At 46.9% G+C, this 19,653-nt stretch overlaps 1 protein-coding gene across 4 annotated transcripts in view; it reads right to left on the reverse strand.

Annotated features, from left to right (window-relative positions):
• Nucleotides 1-1,411: 1,411 nt before the first annotated feature.
• PFKFB3 (6-phosphofructo-2-kinase/fructose-2,6-biphosphatase 3) overlaps nt 1,412-19,653 on the reverse strand; it is a 24,352-nt gene continuing 6,110 nt past the window's right edge. The window contains exons 3-16 of one of the 4 annotated variants that reach the window (XM_025213213.1): nt 19,470-19,566; nt 18,715-18,781; nt 18,001-18,075; nt 17,526-17,582; nt 15,593-15,717; nt 14,502-14,709; nt 14,119-14,265; nt 13,332-13,436; nt 12,298-12,427; nt 11,739-11,801; nt 11,422-11,486; nt 9,588-9,761; nt 8,329-8,351; nt 1,412-4,411 (exon numbers count right to left, since the gene is read on the reverse strand). In XM_025213213.1, the coding sequence (XP_025068998.1) occupies nt 4,405-4,411; nt 8,329-8,351; nt 9,588-9,761; nt 11,422-11,486; nt 11,739-11,801; nt 12,298-12,427; nt 13,332-13,436; nt 14,119-14,265; nt 14,502-14,709; nt 15,593-15,717; nt 17,526-17,582; nt 18,001-18,075; nt 18,715-18,781; nt 19,470-19,566 (1,343 nt within the window). In that variant the 3' untranslated portion in view covers nt 1,412-4,404. Of the gene's footprint in view, nt 4,412-5,562; nt 5,633-8,328; nt 8,352-9,587; nt 9,762-11,421; nt 11,487-11,738; nt 11,802-12,297; nt 12,428-13,331; nt 13,437-14,118; nt 14,266-14,501; nt 14,710-15,592; nt 15,718-17,014; nt 17,067-17,525; nt 17,583-18,000; nt 18,076-18,714; nt 18,782-19,469; nt 19,567-19,653 lie in introns of those variants that run through there. The other 3 variants (XM_025213231.1, XM_014523754.2, XM_025213225.1) reach the window with 3 other exon arrangements.

Genomic DNA, 19,653 nt, shown 5'->3' on the forward strand with positions numbered 1-19,653 from the left:
TGGGGCACAAGGTTGCTCCGGTGCAGGGCTAGCTAGCGAGCAGCTCCATGCCCCAGCTAGCACCTACGGTTTTCAGGGCCCTAAATGCCTATCTTTAGTTCCAGAAGATCGGTCAGAAAAACTTGTGGGGCAGAACCGCGCAGCACCTAAGGGCCAAACCTGAGTTTTGTGCCCGACTGCCAAGAGTGGGAAAGCGGACACTTTGGGGTGGGAGCTCCCGGTCTGGTGCCGATTTCTCTTGCCTGTTCCTGCTTTCCCTGGTGCTTCCCGTTTTCCAGGAATGCTTCCGAGCTGCCTAGGGGACCGACCCGTGTGTGGTCCCCGACCCCTGGTGGGAAGGTGGGAAGCAGGCACTTGGCAGCAGGAGACCCCATTCTGGGGACAGTTCTCCCACCTGGCCTGACCACCCTGGTGATGGCTACCATGGCCCTGCTCCTTCTCCAATTGATGTGGCAAACCCTCTTTGGGGAGTGCCCGCTGCTACAGAGTAAGAACCCCCCCCCAAAAACTAAAAACTTGTATTTACAATGACTATCCTGCTGCAGAATTAATCAGTTTACTCCAGCCTAATAGGGGTGCACATGTAAACGCACGACATTTACTGCAGAGTAGATTCATGAGATGCTTACTGTGCAGCTAATTGAGTTCCAGAGTTCACTAGAGATTGCAGACATATACAAGGTCTTGGAAAAAAAAAAAATCACCCATCATCTTTTGGTGTTTCAGTATCTGTCTGGCGACTAACCGTAGATACCCATGTGTGAAAGTTTTGATCTGTTTAGGCGCTGAAGATCCCCCAAGTTTTCCAAGAGAGCAGAATTTCTTCAGGGACATGTCCACTGACCCCACAATTGTGCAACACACCTCTGGTTTGCTAATCTCCGACTCAGAAGCGGCTGCAATTCAGTGGCAGTGGCCAACCCCGGCTAGCATGGGCAAACCCACCATGTAGACCCCCTTAGACTTCAGGCCTACCCTGGGGAGCTCACTTTTCTTTGTAAGGTCTAGATATGACCTCTCACTGCTTAAGACATATTTTGCATTTGGGCTATATGTATGAAATGCAAACATGCCTGGATCTCCCGAGTGAATTTTAACAACCCTCGTAGCAGCAGGACATTGCTACTATTGCCCCTTTGCTTTACCTCTGGGGCAGGTTAGGGGGCTATGCTTAGTAGTTGTGTGGTGGGGTTATGTAGCATCAGTAATAAGTTAAACAAGGATTTGTATCGGATGGTTTGGATAAGAATGAGCCTGCCTCTAGAGGTCTTCTAGCCCCACCCTCTGCTAGAGATCCCTTCCAGCCCTGCTTTCCTATGATTTTAAGATGCAAGCAAGCATCTATTAGGCACAGATGGGAACTGGTAAATAAGACCACCGTTTTCCAGTAAAGAACCATACCAAGTCTCTATTCCAACAAGATATTTTATTGGTCCAGCAACTGCAAAATATACAAATTTCTGAAAGGCATACCCTGTTTTTAAGCTGACACAGCTTTGTCTCAGGCAATTATTCCAGACATATATACAGAATACATTTAACATACCACAAGTCAAAAAAAAAAAAAAAAAAATCCTCCCCAAAAAAAAACCTTCTCTCCAAGCTTTGCAGAATACATTAAATAAATAAACACCACTTTGCTATCAAAATCATAAAAAAATTAATTCAAGTATCACAAAGGAAAAAAAGAAAAAGAAACAAGTCATTGGTGTGGTTCATCAAATTCTTTTTCCTCACTTGCTCCTGTACTCAGGATGGCATTGCCCAATAGTTGCGTTTTTTACAAGAAATCAGAGGACTGCTGTCGTGTTTCTGGTGTGACAACGAATTTCTCTTCCTTCCAGCATCTTGCTCAACTCACCACCACTAAGGGGAGGGGAGGGGGAAATCCATCTGCTAATTTGAAGCCATAAATAAAATCTCCTTTTTGACTAGCCAGATTAAAAAAGTTAAAATAAAAAAAAAAAAAAAAAAAAAAAAATTTTGTTTGGAGATCACATGTTTTCTGTATTGATACTGGGGAGGGCTCTGTGGACGTCGTGTTTGCGTTTGCTGCGTTATCTTCCTATAGCAGGAGGAGACAGTCACGCTCCTAGGGAAGTGGTTTCAGAAGATAAAAGACACTTGCCCTCAGAAAAAAGAAAAAAAAAAAAATCAGTCTCTTAAAAAAAACAACAGTGAATTTAAAGGGCAGACATTAAAACATGCACACGGACGCATGGAAAGGGGACTCTGTTTAACATGGCTATTTAAAAAAAAGTGTCTTCTCCACTTCATCTGTACAAGAATGTGTGTATGCGAGCAACCTCACACGGGCAGGTCACCAATATCATCGATGGTCAGATGTGAGCGGAGAGAGCCAGTGATGGCCTCTGGCTGGTGCTGCTTGAAGACATACAAAGCATTTGCACTGTGCAAGACTAAAGCATTAGGCACTGTGGTTTGCCTTTCTTCGGCAAAAAAAAAAAGTAGCCACTTTCCAACAGAGCCTCTCTGCTCCCATCTGCAGAAATATCACTAGCTGTTACCGGAAGCAAGAACGAAAGGAAAGAGAGAGAGACGGGGACAAAAGTTGGAGGGGTCCCAGCCGAGGGTCCCCCCGTTTAGCTAATGGACTGTACAGTGCGTCCTTTCGGAATATGATTTAGTTGCACATTAAGACAAAGAAGTATTGCTTGAGCTCTACTCTGATTTTTTTTTTTTGGCTCTGCGCTTGTATGCTGGACAGGATGCATGGTAGGCTCCCAATGAAGCCTAGGGGTGAGCAAAAAAAATAAAAATAAAAATAAATGTACGTCCTGGGTGGAGGGGAGAGAAAGCTAGGACTGCTTCAAACAAAGTCTCCCCAGTGCTTCTGCCGTGAGGAAGGAATCCCATCAGTGGAAAAAAAACCAACACACAAGCACACAGACACGCACGCAAACTTCTGCACGATCACATAGTAGTGGTTCATCTTGGTCTTAAACCCCTTAACCTGACCAGTGTGTCAAGAAGGGATTTGCACACACAACACTTGGGCACCTGCCAGTTCCTACAGCTGCTTTATAAAAAATTAGTAGCTCACACCTCAACCCACCCTGTTAATACTGTCCCTATCCACTGCTTTGTGGCCTTAGCTCTTCAGCACATGCAGGACAGGATCTGGGGATTTAGGCTTCACCTGCCAAGGGCAGGATTTGCCGAAAGAAGGAAAATAAAATCATGCTCCTGCCACACACAAAGTGCAAAAACCAAGAGGTTTTTAAAAAAAGAAATGAGTGTCTCGTATTGTGACTTCTTCTAGATCTACACATGCACTCCTCCCTCAAAGAGAATTTGCTTCTCTTGGAGAGGCCTCCGTACACCTCAGACTCACGTGTCTGCAAAACACATCTAGCTTAGCGTGGACACCTAGTTTTGAAAAGGCTGCCCTGGTCCTGCAGACCAAAATCCATCTAAAGAAGGGGAGGGCAGGCAGATGGATTACAAATCAAATATAAATACAGCACGTGCGTCTTCGATCACATAAGTCTCTGTCCCCATCCCATCCCACCCCTCGCCCGTACAACCCAAATTCAATTCAAAACAGCAACAACAACAACAAAAAAATAATTCAAGGGCTTCCCACAATACAAGCCGAGCTGCCACTTCAAGTCAGCCAGTGGCCAAAAATCACCTCCTAAGCTAGCACCAGGGAAGCTGGGTTTTATGCTAAAGGCAGTTTAACTTGGTTTCAGAAGCAGATTGACATTCTCTGCAGATCCCTTTCATAGTAATACAGATAGTGTATTTTTTTCCTCCACTTTTTTTTTCTTTTTTGTTAAAACCAGCTGCAAAATTCAGCTCCAACAGCCAAAGATTTCACACCATTGCCTCTGCCTTCTCTGCAGTCAGGTCACATACTTCAGTGAGACTGGATGCACACAGGTTCCCGACCGCCGCCAGTCTCTAAGGAGCCTGATACGATGGATGAGAAGATTTAAAAGTCCTCCCTATATTTCTCTGCTACCCCTGCAACATCCGTGTACCTCCTCGCAACCCGAAGACGAGTCGGTACCAGATGGTTGTCCCTGCGAGGAGATCACATCGCTTACAAACAAAAATAAAGTTCGGAAACTCTGTGCACTAGAAGCACTGTACAGCTTGCTACGGTAGATCAAACACCAGAGAGGAAACACAAAATGGCCTAAGGATTTGATGTTGAATCCACTTTTTTCCCCCCATTTCAAAATTCTCTCTCTCCCCCATTCAAGAGAGTCCAAGCTCGCAGATGAACAGCTATGGTAGAAGCAGCCAAAGGTCGACCTCGAGTCGAATGGAGGAGTACGATACAAGCAAGCTTCAGAAATGATGATGGAGTGGAGTTGGCTTCTCTTGTCGGCTTTCACTGCCCCGGAAGAAATCATGATTGCTTCTGCGAGTTATTCATGTTCTGCAAAGAGAGAAGTGGAACCGGGGTTAGATTGGTCCCGTGACTCCAAAAACCAAGGATAGCAAAAGACATGGCACCATTTTGAACATGCAAAAACACTGGGCAAGAGAAAGTTGACAAAGGGATCTGTGCAAAAGCATCCAGCAGGGAGGCAGGTCACGCAATGCCTCTTGAAGGAGCAGCTAATATAAAACAAGACGGCCCCAGAGGGTTTGGTTATATGCTGCCAATGCCTCCCCCTTGCCCCCCACAGCCTCATGGGTGTCCTGTCTCTATTGAGATTGGGAAGATCTCAGGGCAGAGCCTGGGGGCCTGGCACGATATGCTCGCTGGGTGTATAATACTTCCAGATCAGCCCACTTTGCAGAAGCATAAATGGCCATAAGGCCCAAGAGGGTGAAGACTTAGGCCCTGGATCTTTGTTTCTCCAGGGCTCCAAGCACATTTGTGGATGCTTAGTAATAACCTGTATTTCAACCCACCCACCCTATGGTGCCAGCCTGCAAGATGGCACAGGGAGATGCGTGTGCACTGGCTGTTTCAGCTGAGCACGGGGGCTCTGCTTCCCTTAGCCCACCACACAGTGGACTACAAACTGAGAAGGACCAACTTTGCAAACCCTCCCGCCACACCCCATTTATTAGCAATAGGGTCCCCTGGGGTCCATCTGCCACTCAGCTACAGACCCATCCCTTCAGAACCACTGTTGCAAAGACATCCAGTGAACATTGGGGTCTGATAAAAAGGCATTTTCTAATACATCACAAGGACACTGGCAGTCTCAACAACTACATACACACACCAGTGACAACACATGAACACCAGAGAGAGCATCAGAAGGTAAAACAGCACCCGCTAGACAGGGGGTTGCTGAGCGTTCACCACAACTGGAAGGGTTTTTCCCCATTTACAACATCACAGGGAACATTAAAAAAGGAGGAAGAGACTAGGGGGTTTCTTAAGACAAGAAGGTGGGGGGTTTTTTTCCCTTTATCTATATGGCCACACGGACCCCTTAACAGAAATCACAGTTCTTATCAGGTTTATAACATGGGCTCAGATGCAAAAAAACAAAAAGCAGGTTGGGGGGAGCTGAGATGCTCTTTTTATCTAATGAGACAGGGTCAGATCAGGGGGGAAAAAAACCACAGCATGCATCAAGCCATTTACCTTGGAAATGTTAGTAAAGAGAAAACTTTGAGAAAGTGACAGACAGTTCGTCTTTAAGCATGAAAAGTGAAGGGGAGAAAACTTTAAATTGGATTTCTTACAAAAACATGCATTTAGGATCAAAACATGTAAATGCAGAAGAAACCCACGCAATCTCACGTGCAACATTAGAGAGTAAAAAAACCACAAAAAAAAAAGCAACAGCTGTTTTTCCCCAAGCTCTCTGATAATCGGCATGAGCACTTTCAAAGTAGTGCTGGGCTTTTCCTAGCCAAGGGCACTGCTGAGTTGCTGGTTGAACATGGCCATCCCATTTTTATTCTATTTCCTGCCTGGTTTCCAGGTGACCTTGCTCTGTTGTCCATTGAACCATCACCAAAACCTTCCTATCGTACTCAGTTGGGTAGTGGTTCCCAGACACTGACACTTCAAACTCTTCCCTCTGCAAGTTGGCCACTCTTAAGATCCTCAGCTGCTGTGAACGGTAGGAGTTGAATTGATTTCAATGGCACGTATGACATGGCATCAGCACAGGATCTGCCTAAAACACTACAGCTCATGGGTGGAAGTAAGGGAGCGAGTTACTACTGTCCGAAAAAGGGTGGGCAGCCATAATTACGCACTCTTACGCTCCAATGCAAGCTGACATCCTCGGGAGATGCCTATCAAGAGGTGTCCATGTTATATATTGGAAGGCAGATAGCAGGCTAACACACGCATTAAGAGGACTCAAAGAACATGCATGTGACATTAGCTTAGACACTCAAGGCTTCCCCTTGTATTTGACGGGGATATTTTAGGTTACTGTCAAAATCAGAGGGGACCTCATACCCAACCACTGCTCAAGGCAGGATCATCTGTCTCGTCTACCTTCAGTGATAAGCATCTGAGCTAGATATATGTAAATGCTACCACCCGGCCAAGCTCCAAACCATAGTAGTCTGGCCTGCCCTAAATTTTAAGTCTCAAGAGCTGGGGAAAGCCATGGGAATTGTTGAACCAGCCGGTCCTCTGAGTTTTTTTGCCTGGCAACCTGACACAGCTGTTTCCAAAGGGCTGCAAACCTCTGCCCTGGAGGGAACAATTATGTGAGGCTCAGCCAGCGTCACACAGCTAAAGGCCTCTCTCTTCCAGGAATACGTTTTCTTACAGACCCGGTGCCCACGAACAGTGAGGACAGCACAGAGCAGCCATGCATGCCATGCCAAACAGATCCAACATAAAAAAACAAAAAAAAGAGGAAGACTCCTATGCTCAGCCTTTAATGCAAGACCTGAGCACCCCCGAAAACAAGACCCAGACACGACTTTTCTGACCTCTCACTGATCTGACCCATTCCCACCTGCCCTCCAAATACAGAAGCTGTTAGTCAGGCCCCCTTTCCAAAGTGGTCGCAAGGTGAGGAGGAGATGGGAAGAATTCAAATGAAGTTCAATCAGTATGTTGCGGCGGCGGCGGGCTGCCTCAGCTAACAGCAAATCCTGGCATCTTTAGCCCGTGAAACAAATAAGGGCAGAGCTGCGTATTGACCTGATCCAGACTGTGCTTCGGAGAGCAAGCCGATCCCCAAGTGCCATCACGTGGTGCCTGTTCCCTGGTTACCTACAACCAGCATGTGCCAATTAGGTGCCTGCTGACTACTCCACTGTTGTTATTTTGCACCAGATCTAGAAAACCCACGAGTTTTAAAGAAGAAACAGGAGAAGACTCCAACACGGCTTATGCTCCTGCTGTTTCTTTGAGCCAGAAATCTGACACTGGTAAAACAAGGAAGCTTCCCCTTTATACTGAACCGGCTTTGTTCTTATTTAATAAGTAGGGATCCTCCAGCATAATGTAGCAACAACCCAGAGCACTTACAGCCAGGAGTACTGCAGGACGTAGGGACAATGGTTAAATATTCAGGTATAAAAACCTGCAAAAGTAGCATGGTCTCGACTATGCAATTGTCCACTCATGCCAAGCCAACCTGAATGCACTGTGCCCAAAAAACCTTGGTCCCCAAGTGGATGGATACCAGGACCTGACGGCAATCGGTCCAACTCCAACCACTCTTCCTTGGGACACAAGATGTGGAGTGCTGGAGCGACCTGAAGCCGGTCACTTTTTACAAAGCCTTCCCAGGAAGCCTCTTCGGTCCAACCCCCTCCACCCATCACACTCTAAAAAGGAGCCAAAAAACTGGTTTTGGGAAGCATCTCCATGAGCTAAGCATACAGCTCTTCAACCAGGATGTCTAGCTCCCAATAGACAATTCTCCCTCAAAGGATGGCTGAAGCAGATAATCTGCATCACCTTCTAGCTAGAAAGATACCCCTTTTTCCTCCATCTAGTTAAATGCCAAACTGGCCGCAATAAGCCACATAGCCAACAGAAAGGACAAACCAGGTCTACAGTAGGAGGTGCAAATACAGATGAGAAACCTTAGCAGGCTGCAATCCCATTGACCAAACAGTTGGAAAAAGAGCAAGCAAGGGAGGGAGAGATTAGGAGGCAAAAGGCATGCTTCTCATCTCAACAGAGGACGGACTACAGAGGTTTAATGCAAGATGTGCGTGCACTTGAACAAACAGTACCGGGGCAGCGTCAAGATACAGAAATTCCCCCCGTGTAAAGAACAACTCAGAAACCACAGAATTAAAGTTTGCATCTCTGTCTACTTTCACAACCCCCCAACAACAAGATAGCCAGTGGGATTGAAAGAGGTACAGAAAGAGGGAGGGGGAAACTCATGAGAAGATACTTACAGACATGCCTTCCCTAGTAAAGGCTGTAGAGAAAGAGAGAGAGAGAATGGAAAGAGAAGCGTCAGTAATGCAGTGCGAGGAGGGAGGGAGTCATCTGAAGTCAGCAAGAGGCAACGAAACAAAGAACAATTCGGATCCTAATCAGCTGGATCACTAGCATAAAGGACCCCGAAAGCTGGAAGCGCCATTAGCACCCCTGCTAGCACTAGTTGAGAACTAAGTGTCAATACAAAGCAGCCACCAAACAGGACCTCCAGCCGTTCATGCCAGTTCAGGAGAGCATAAGCGTGCTGGCCTTTCCTAAAGCTACTTCTAGGGCTGACCTATAAGACAGAGGAGAGGACACAAAGAAGTTAACATGGACCAAAGGGAAAAGGAAGCATGGCTAGGTGCTAGTATAAGCCTACCACCTGTCCCGTCTCGGGGACAGAAGGGAGAAGCTCATGTATAATTGAGGCTGTCTTTAAAAGGCCTGTATAGGGCACTCGTCCAGAATTTCACATGGTTGAGGGAGATGACTCAGAGGAGTTTCTATTACTGTGGGGTGGAGGGGAATCAAGAAATGTCCCTGGAGGAGTGCTTCAAGGCTCTCCTGCCCACTCCAGAAGTGCCCCAGGGCTTTCAGTAACCAAGCCCAGCAGCTAATTCTTGCCAGGCGGCAACATAATTATAGTCCAAGCCAGTTTAAAAATCAGCCTCGGCTGGGCTCTGCTCAAAATGACAATTTAGGTCATGTTATTGTCTCACTCTTTGCTAGACTGTTTTTATTGTAAACGTAGGGAGAGCAGGGAAGCAGTTATAGCAAGAGGATGGTGTCAAGAATTATTTCTTTATTGCAATACCTACAGTTAAATTCTTGCCATATAAAGAAACAGCGGGAGCCCAGAGAAGGAGGGATGGGAGGGTTTAAATGGATGATCTAGACGGAGGTAGACAAGCTAGCCCTAGGCTTCTACACAGCAGCAGATGTCCGGTGACTGAGATTCAAGACAGGGCAGGAGAGGAACATGAATGTCGACCAACACAGCTGCTCCTTTCGGCCTGGAGCTTTCTAAACTATGCAAAGGCTACAAAACCCAAGGCGTTTGACAACTATTGTTCAGTGGATGCTTTTAAATGCAAGGGACAGCAGTGGATGGCACACTGTGATGAAAAAGGTAGCTCATAGCAGCACAATAAAGACCAGTCCCTATATTTAGAAGCAACACAAGGAGGACAACAACACCAACACCAACACCAAGGAAAAGAATTCAACTAACTTGTCCAGGCAGCTGGGTGGGCACCTCCTGGGGCATACAGACTGGCAGGGCGGCAGAAGAAGAAGCCACATGCTCCTCAAAGCTGTTGATGCGAGGTTTTTTGGTGGGTTCTGGGCTTGCTAGAGGGGTAACACTATTGCGTCTCATGAGCGGGTTAGGTCCCTTCTTTGCTTCCTAAATTAAAGCGAGACAAAGACAAAAAAGGAAGAAGGCGACAGTTACGAAAAAAGCCATTTTAAAAATTGCCCTCTCTTCCTCCCCCCACCCCCGATTAACAGCAACTACAAACAAAGCTCTCAGTTGATGCATTTGTATCTCTGGTCACCAAAAATAAGTGTAGAGAACAGGAGAGACTGTCTAAAAAGAATTAAAAAGACAAACTACCCTGTATTGCAAAGGGAGAATTCCCTCCCCCCTGCTATCTTCCCCTCTCATTTTATGCGCGCGCACACAAAAAAAGGCGACAGCTTGAAAGGATGAGGACTATATAGTGTAGGCCAGAGTGAAGAAGAAAGCCCTTCAGTCTCCTTCTCAAAGTCTCTCCTTTTGACCCAAGGAGTTAGTTGAGCAGGGAGCATAAAAACCAAGAGGAACAGAATGAACTCATCTAGCTACAGAGAAACATGCAGCAATTAGAGCAGCCAGCGGAGCACAACAGCAAGAGGTTTGTGCTCCCTGGTGTGAAATAGCAGGACAGCTACCAGGAGCCCAACCCGAGCACTACACAGTGGCCTAAGCTTCATCTTCTCACTGCAAGTCTAATTGTGGAGTTTCCTGCAGCAGCTTTCAGAGGACTCAAAAGCACTCGGCATACGCTACAAAAAGAGGAACGTGCAGCTGCATCTAGGAGAAGGCTGACATCTCACAACGCTGTATCCGGTGTCAGCCGGAGAGTGAAAAAGAAAGGAAAAGCCACCCCAACGTGGGCAACTCAGAGAGAGACTGTCTCACCAGCCCAAGTGGGCAAAGATTGCCGCTACAAAAGAGTATGACGGGATATATTAACTACCTGCAGACTGAAGTATGTCTCACCCAGAAGATCCCAAACCACCAAGCCTGAGCGTGCCACCTTTGGTACCAACTCGGAGGAAGTGTGCTGTCTAAATAACCAGCACTACTTCCTGTAGCACCTATATATCAATATTTTGGCGGGGGGCGGGGAAGAAGGGAGTCTTCCATCCACACAGTGGCCAGACTTCAATCTGTTTGGCTTACCAGGCTCAAGAGCACCACAACACCAGATAAACTAGTCTCCCCCATCAGGAGATAATCCCATTCCTCTAACATCCTCTAACCCAATGAACCCATCCCTGACTACAAAACTGTTGTAGTCATTCCCTGCCTTCTTCTCCTCTTACTTTTATCACTTGCGCTGCTGGCCTCGGCAATCTGCCTGCTTCAATTTCCATTATAGTCATTCAGGGGTGATCCAAAGACCAAAGAGGAGGTCCAGCACTGGCTAGAAATCTCCAAGACCAGTGAAGACAGAATTGAGATTTCCAGAAGCCAATGCCTCTCCCTGTTCCTCAGGGATAAGGATACCATCGGCCTTGTAAAGCACTTTGAAAAGTTCTATGAAAAAGCTAGATATCGTTAAGGCCCCAAAGAGAAACTTTTCACTGGCCTCACTGGGCTTTGGTTAAGGATCTGGGGAAAGTGTTTGCAGTGGATGTGACAACCTGTCTTTTCCAACATTCAGAGCAACATGCTGCTTACTGTTCTTGCTCTTCGCAGCAAGTGCCACTTAAACGACTCCCCCACCCCTCTGCAACCTCTCCAGAGGTCCTTGTTGCCATTAGGAGAAGGCAGGGAGGGAAGCGAAAGCGCCACTCACCTCTGACCGTTCTCTGTGAGTGTTCACTGCTTCAACGTTCAGACAGATGGACTCAACCCGGCAGCCTGGAGAGGGGAGGAAAACAACAAATGAAGGGGTGGCCAACACAAGTTCTGGTAGGGTTTGTATGATAGTAGGGCCCAACCACCCCAGCCAGGATCAGGACACCACTGTGCAAGGCACTGTGCACACTCAAAGGTGCAGGTCCTGCTTCCCCATCGGGGCTTCCAGCTTAATTTTTAAATAGGATGCAACTACCAGTAAATGCTTCACTGAAATGTTCAAGCTGATGTGTCAAGGAAGTGTGGGTCACTTACCATATGCCACGGGGGTCAGCTTCAGCACGGTGTGGAGGGGACATTTCAGGTAGGGCATTTCAGCTGCAGAAACAACAGGTGGGTTATCAATGGGATGGGCAGCATAATCCATTTTCCAAGGGGCTGAGCTTTGCCCCAGCTGCAGGGGCTGGCGGGGCAGCTCTTCCCTTCATGCAAACTGCAACGCTGCCTCCGCCATATCTACACGGACAAAGCCAGCGCCTGCCTGGGGCTGCGCTCTCAGCCAGCCCAACATCCCATGTTGGCAGGATCCGACTGGGAGGCCAAGCATCTCTCCTCAACAGTGGGGGGACAGGACAATTAGTCTCTCAAAGCAAACTTGGAGGAATAACACTGCAGCAGCCCACAAGCTGGAGTAGAGGCCAGCAGTTGGTGGGCTGAATTGCTCATCCCATGACATAGCCGGGATTCAGGTGATAAAACTGTTTAAAACACTGAGTGTCTGCAGGGTTTGGGCCACAGGACATGCTATTTTCTTCCAATCGGTTTATAAGAGCTGCTGCAAAGGACCCCATTCCCTTTCCCAGAAGCAACGTACCTGCGCTCTTGTCTAGGAAGTAAGCCAGGAGACACCGCATCACCGCCTGGTGACAGATCACTAGGACATTCTCCTGCCTCTCCAGCTCCATGATGACCGGTTCCAGGCGCTGCACTAGATCTTGGTAGGACTGCAGAACAGAGAGAGATACTGGAGATAAACACAGAGGGCAGAGCCAGGGTCTCTCAGGACTCAAAAACAGTCTTCATTTTGGTTTGCCAGCAGGGATCCTAATTTAGACCAAGCTACACTTCTCTCCCACAGACCTCTTGAAGTCTGGGCTGCTTCTTGTGACTAGGCAACTAACAACATTCTGCATTGGCACTGCAAGCATGAAGGGTTTATTAAGCATAATGAATCACTACATCTCTGAAGTTTGCTTTCTTATGAGACATTTTAAGCTCTGGAGGCCTGAATCATCCGAGAGATCTCCAAGGACTCTACCGCGCAGACGAAACCAAGAGCGGTGTCTAGTGAGAAGTTCAGAAACCCAGGTTGAGTATCGGTCATCCATGAGAAATAACTATGCATGTGAAGTAAGCTTGAGTACCAACAAAGATTTTGTGTTCCCCAGGAGTTTATTTGGCTCATACTTAAGCCATAAATAAGCCAACTGAACTCAACGCTTGCTCCAATTGATATATCGCTCCCCAAAAATGTCTGACCAGCTCATTCTCCCAGCCACTTGGCCAGAGGGAACTAGAGAAGGGAAGTAAAGCGAACTCCTTCCCTATGAAAGATGTTCAGGTTCGCTATACAACTAGATTCTAATGACTTTTCTTCCATCCCACTCACCCTTCGAGTGGTCCTAATGAATGGAATGACTTTGATTAAGGTACTAGACTCCTAGAATAATTTTACAAGAGCCCAGAGGAGTCTGTGCGCACATCTAACTTCTGCTTTGACTCTCAGAAATGCTGCCCCATCTTCTCTGCCCGCTGGGTTGGATGGAAAGCCGAAGAGCTCTAGAGTTACTACAGGAAGACATGGGGTGTTTTGTTAGTCAAGTCTGGGAGGGTTTCCTACAGACCTACCTCTCCAGAAGGGTAGCGGTAGTAATATTTGTCCTGATCCCGCAAGGCAAATTCTTCTGGATACTGTTCCTTGATTTCTTCATAAGTCATCTCTTCACATACACCCTGAAAAAACAAGATGCCACTGGAGTTATTTACTGAACTCTATATGAGAGAGCTGCAGGTTCCCGTTACAGCAGGTGCCAAGGGGCCTTGAAACAAACACTTTTCCAGCCTGAAGAGCGAAACTAGCACTTTAGCAATCTAAGTAATCGGCTCTGCAGTGGCACTGGGTTGCAGCAGTTTTAATCTGGTAGGTCTGAGGTCAAAGTTACTGAGCAATTTGGCAGCTTCCATGTAATCCAGAGCCAAGATCAGAAGCAGAAAAGGGAAGCCAGGAAGCATGCGGCTCCAGCACTTCTGCTCGATTTAACCTGAGAACTGCGTTCACCCTTCAAAACCAGACTGGGAGACAATAGTCCTTCTTTCTGCTTCCTTGCCATTCCAGGCATGGGAAATTTCACTGCTTGTGAAAGCTCAGTACCGGCACCGTCCAGAGCTGGGCATTGAGTCAGCTTCCCCATCCCAGTGCTACCTGGGTACTTCAGTCCTCATCCTCCTCTGCTCTTGCAGCAAAGGCTCTCATGGACATAAACAGCCTCTCCAAAGCAAGCAATGATGTGTTAGACTGGGGAGGTGACTCCTAAAGCCTTGCCTCCATCACCACATTTGGGCAGAGGCAAAAGGCTGATGCTTTAACACACGGACAGTGGGAATTAGTCGCAAGTAAGGCAATTAAGATGCTCACCGCATCGATTTCATTGAGTGCCTTCCACTGCTCATAGGGCAACTTGAGGGCTTCTGCTGTTTGGATCGTCCTTTTCATCTGGCTGGTCCAGACTTTGAGGTCCTTCAGGTTCTGCTCCTCAACAAATTTTTTCAGTGAAATGGAAAACTGTAGAAGGTAGAGCAAGAGAGGGGTTAGTGATCTGCATCCTGTCCTTGCCATCTGCTGCCAGATTCACAAGTGCTTGTTTATATACCAGAAGGCCTGCTGCTTTCAGAAAAGGACACATATGCAGCACCAAGACCCACCCAGAGAGCACAGGCAGTATGTCTCATGCACAGCATAGTACACAGCCAATGTGCCTAGCCAAGTTACACCCACTCGAGAGGGATTTTTCCCCTTACCTTCTTGCCCCTGTTGGAGAGTCCCGAGTCACCCCCTATTTGCCCCTTGAGGTTGAATTCACTCTCGCCGTGTCGGCAGAGGTAAATGGTGCGGGGCTGGACATGGATGTTCATTAAGTAGTAGACGATTCTGCTCTGGATGTGATCCTGGACCCTGTTCACCAGGAACCTCCGCCCCACGTCGATCACTTTGATCAGAGAGAGATCCCTACGGAAATCATGGCAAGGATCAGTGGTGACACGAACTGGGGACAATTCCACGAACAAAATCTCAAAGCCTGGCTTGTGAAACATCTTGGTCAGGATATAATCCCAGTGTTAAAAAGATTTGTTGTCGAGAGAGATTTCATGACTTCCCCCTTTACCTAGGTAGTGTCAATGTGGATTTTAATCTCACCATGCCTTGTAGTGGATTGTGCTCTCTACCTAAATCATGGATCAATTTAATCTCTTTTTTTAGTGCTACAAGATGAGATCGGGAATGAGGCAGCATTCCTTCATGTGGTTCCCAAAGCTGGAGACAGCCGAGGCCTAGAGCACATGGCTAGTGACCACAGTACTTCTGACGGGTCAGAGGGCAGGCTGTCCAGTCCCCAGACTGGATGTCACAGGACCCAGGACTTACTCGTGAACAAGTACAGAAGGTAAATACTGCAACCCTGCAGACAAGGACAGACCGTGTCTGGAGGCGCTTAGGGTGGCAAGGTTCTGGTGAGAGGATGTACTAGTTGGGGAGGTGGTGACCCAGGTTTAGGACCCTGTCCCTATCCCATCCATAGACACCTTCAATACAATAGTGTCATAAGGTTCAAAGCAGCACCCAAAAGCTCAGCTGCGGTGCTGAAGCTCTGCAGTCTGCAAACAGGCAGAAAAATCTCAAGAAAATCAGCAAGATGCTTCACAAAAGGCAGTGAAAAGTCAGACCTTCTCAGTCTTCAAAAAAGAGTTTGAATTTACCGTGAGGATTGGAGGCTTACACAAATTTTATTCTAGCACATTCACCTCTTCCAACTGAGCTCTTTATTACTCTTTTCTCTGAGGACAAAAGGCCTTTAAAAGCAGCCTATTTCGAAGTCAGCAAAGCTTCTTACCGGTCATAGTCATCTGGGTCAAGTGGCTGGTAGCTGGACTGGTAACAATTGATTCTCTTCATAAAGTCCTCCATGGCATCAGTTGAGTTACAGTCCCTGTAATCTGGGCTGGACAATTTAACTTCCTGCAGCAATAGAGAAAGCAAATCAATAAGTCTTTAGAAAGCTTTCAGTGCAGACAGTCTCCAACCAGGCTACAGATTTAGACTAATCAGATTGTTTCAATATCGGGTATCAAAGTTATTCCTAGAGTCATTGGCTGGGTCATTCACAGTTGGCATTTGGCAGTTATAAAAGATAATGCCAGGGAGGGAAGAGGGGGAGGAGAAAGTCATTATAAATGGCTGGCAGAAATCATGTCAAAGTCCTGCTCCCTAAAGACATTTCCACACACTAATAACTTTACAAGTGACATCAAAGGCAATGGGATAACTCGTGTGAGTTAAGTGCGTATGCAGGATTGGGGCCTTTTGTTATGGCTCTGCTTTGTTTCCTTGTATAGCATCTAGAAAACATCTGTTCAACATCCTGCACAAAGGAAAGTTGTATGTATCCAGGTTTAGTTTTGGCTCCATTAAGGTATTATCTGACTTGGAGATTATCCAACTAGGGGTTTTCTTATAGCTATTTTTTTTAAAGCAGAGGGAGAAGGTCTGGCTCGGGAATGCAAATACTACCTTCCCCCGTGAAATCACTGGGAGCTGCACTTGTAGAAAGGTAGCCAGATGCACCCTCCTGCATACCATCCAAGTGCAGCCTCACATGCAACTCAAAGCCATGCGTTTCATAACATTATAGGAAAGTAGGGTAGGAAGGAACCTCATCAGGTCATTTAGTCCAGTCCCAAGCTCAAGGCAAGATGGCTTGGATGCCTTCATCGGGGACAAAGTGCCAATCTGCTCTGGAAAACTTCCAAGGTGGAGATTCCACAGTTTCTCTAGGTAACCTAAGTACCTCCTAATCTCCAACCTATATTTCCCCTGCACCTTAGTCCTGTCCCCTATAGCCCCAGAGAAAAGCCCATCTCCATCTTCTCTAACAATCACCTTTCAGGTATCTGAAGACTGTTACCAAATCTTCACTTCTCTTCTCCAGACTAAATACCCCTAGTTCTTTCAGCCTTTCCTCATAAGTCATGCCTCCCAGACCCTTAATCATTAACTAGTTGAACGGCACCAGTAAGGAAGTTCTATACAAAGGGGTAAAAGGTGCAAGACACTAACATAGGATGCAGCTATCTCAGAAACCCCAGCACTCCTAGAAAACCTGCCCAAGGAACTAACATCTGTTGAACTTAAGGCACCCTGCCAAGCCAGTGCCACTCCAGACACTAAACGATTGGGAAAGTTTTGATAAGGCTGGAAGAGTGCCAGATGGAGGAAAGTGCATTACAGTGAAATGTACAGGTAAATCAAGAAGTACCTATTAGCTCTGACGACTAACAGCCAACAGGTCTCCTCATATGACCGAGGAGCTATAAGACAAAGTACACCTTTTTGTCAAGAAAGTTGCATAGTGATGAGGAAATAAGCCTTGTGGGGCTGCTTTTACAACAGATGCACATGAGTGCTGTTTTCAAAGGCACTTTGGTTGCCTGGGGACTTAAGTGTCAGGGTCTGCCAGTGAGATTTTTAGGCTCTTATTGTCAAATACATGTGTATGACATATGCACTTGTTACCCATTAATGCATTAAAAGTATAAGGATCTGCAGAGCTCTGAAGAGACTGAACGTATCTGCTCTATGCTGATATCTCTGTGTTGCCACTTCAGCTAGAAGTGCATGAAAATATCTGCCCCAGACAGATTGTAAATCGTCAGCCGGTATAACCTGGCATGGCACTGTTGAATGAATAAGCTGAGTGCTGGCTGGGGCAGGGGTGAATTTGTGCGAATTCTGGTTTTAACAAGAAAGCAGCAGCTTTCTATTCTTACCATGACATTTGTGGCAACCACTGTGGGGTCGTTGCAAACGGATTCGATGAAGAACACCTAGAAGGCAAAACAAAAGCCAGGTGAGGACAGATGAAACGTGTGAAGTGTATCACATCCAGCCCTGTTCCCACCAGCCCATGCAAGTCTGCGTGAAAAAGTATGCATGTTTCCCTCCTCGCTACCTCATCTCCTCTATCCCTCTTGGCTAGGGATCTTGGCAGTGTGGGAATTTTATAACTAGCCTGAGACTCAGCAGAGCTGGGTATAATTCCTTTTCTCCACCACAGATTTCCCCAATCTCGGACAAGTCACTTCACCTTGGTTCCCTACCTCTAAAATGGGACTAATGCCACCTGTCTACCTCCCGTGGGTGTTCTTAGAATAAAGAAGTGAGTGTGGTAGTATGGCAGTACTCAGCTAGTATGATAATGGGGACCATACGTTCATGCAAGAAATAAGTCTGACACATACTGACCTTGAATCTGTTCTCTTTGGCAAAGTTTAAAATCATTCCTCTTCTCTCCTTTGTTGTATTGGTGGCATCAAAAACCTTTAAAAAAGCATCCAGAAAGAAGTCACCTTCTGAAGACATTAACATACCTCTTAGGGAGCGCAGCCCTATCCTGACACAACAGGCGTTAGACTCAAAAGAACTAAAGTAACTTTGGCTCAAAGGGAAAACTCATTCCTTGGATGACGCAGTGTTTCCACCTAACGCCTTTGTGTTTTAAAGATCAATATTTCTCCATCCTTCTTCTGCCTTCTAGATATTACTTGCATATTTCTATGGGTTTGGATGAATTCAGTCAAGAATAAAGCATTCAAAATGGTGCAGTGGGGACACTGCTGGTTATGAATCTGGACACCTGGGTTCTAGCCCAAGCCTTCAATGTGGAATTGGATAAGTCACTTTTTCTGTGTCAAGTTTCTCACCCACTGTTTAAAGAAGATGTGGCATTCATGGGGATATCTGAGAGGCACCGCGGACTATGATGACCGTAAGAAGCTGGAATCTGAAGCCTTGCTATAATCGTGGCAACACCTCTGTCTTGAGGGAATGGCCCACAGCAAATAGGTTGCCGCTGGAGAGTTTCAGCAAAAGCTTGTCTCTGTCTGCACTTTCTGGGGAATATTTTGAAGCAGGGGAGATGGCACTCTTCAGGCCACTGCAATACCTCTCTGAACTTACCGCGATCTGGCCACCCTCCTCTGACAGGTACGATTTGACATCTCTCAAGGCAGCTAAGGCACATTGTCTGCAAGAAGAAAGTTTCTCAATTAATCGGAGATGCTTACGAAAGCCACCGACGGGCTCTAGGGACTCGGTGTTCTAAGGCCTAATTGTCCCTCAACTTCCACCTACGATTCCTAGTACATGCAAAATCAACATCCGTTGATCTACTAATCAACAGCTGCGAATGCAAACCCGCGTTGTGTCCCTTCTTGCTCAGTCTTGAGCAAGACACTTCGCACTGACGAGCTCTGGTTTCCCTGTTGGCAAAATGAGGAATCCCTTCTTGCGCATGATATGAGAACGTATGAAGTAATAACTGCAGTAAGACGAACAAGAACAGCACTGCAAAGGGTAAAGGTTATTCGAGACCTTGGCAGATAGTCGCACCGTTGTGTTCTTACAGGCCCTCGGTCAGATTAAAAGGAACTTGCACTCCATTCACCAAACGGACACCCAAGAGTAACTGGTATGTCCGTGCACTGAAGAGGTACCAGCCTCCAAGGATGAACTCCTACGGGCTTGATGCAGGCGCTCAGCACCTCTACAAAGTCAGGCCCCGAGAGGGAGATGTGGAGTGAGGGTGGGAGATCGAGGAAAAGAGGCCCAGACACTGATCTTGGTTACAACAATCCCAGCACAGTCGGCAGGGTTTTTTCTCCCACACTTAAGGTTGAGTGATCAGAGCAGCCTGGAGGCAACCGCAAACTTACTTCCGGACTTTCATGGCCTCCTCATTGTCGGGGCGGAAGAAGTCGTAGGAGCTGTAATGCTTCACGGCTTCTCGGCGATACTCTCCCACGTTGAAGACTGAAAGGGAGCAGTGGAAGAGGGGTCAGTCAGCATGATGGCACGCAGGTACACGGCTCGGCAAGCTTCACTGGCAGGGGCAGGAAT

The sequence above is a fragment of the Alligator sinensis genome, unplaced genomic scaffold, assembly GCF_000455745.1.
Source record: "Alligator sinensis unplaced genomic scaffold, ASM45574v1 scaffold268_1, whole genome shotgun sequence".
Lineage (NCBI taxonomy): Eukaryota > Metazoa > Chordata > Crocodylia > Alligatoridae > Alligator > Alligator sinensis.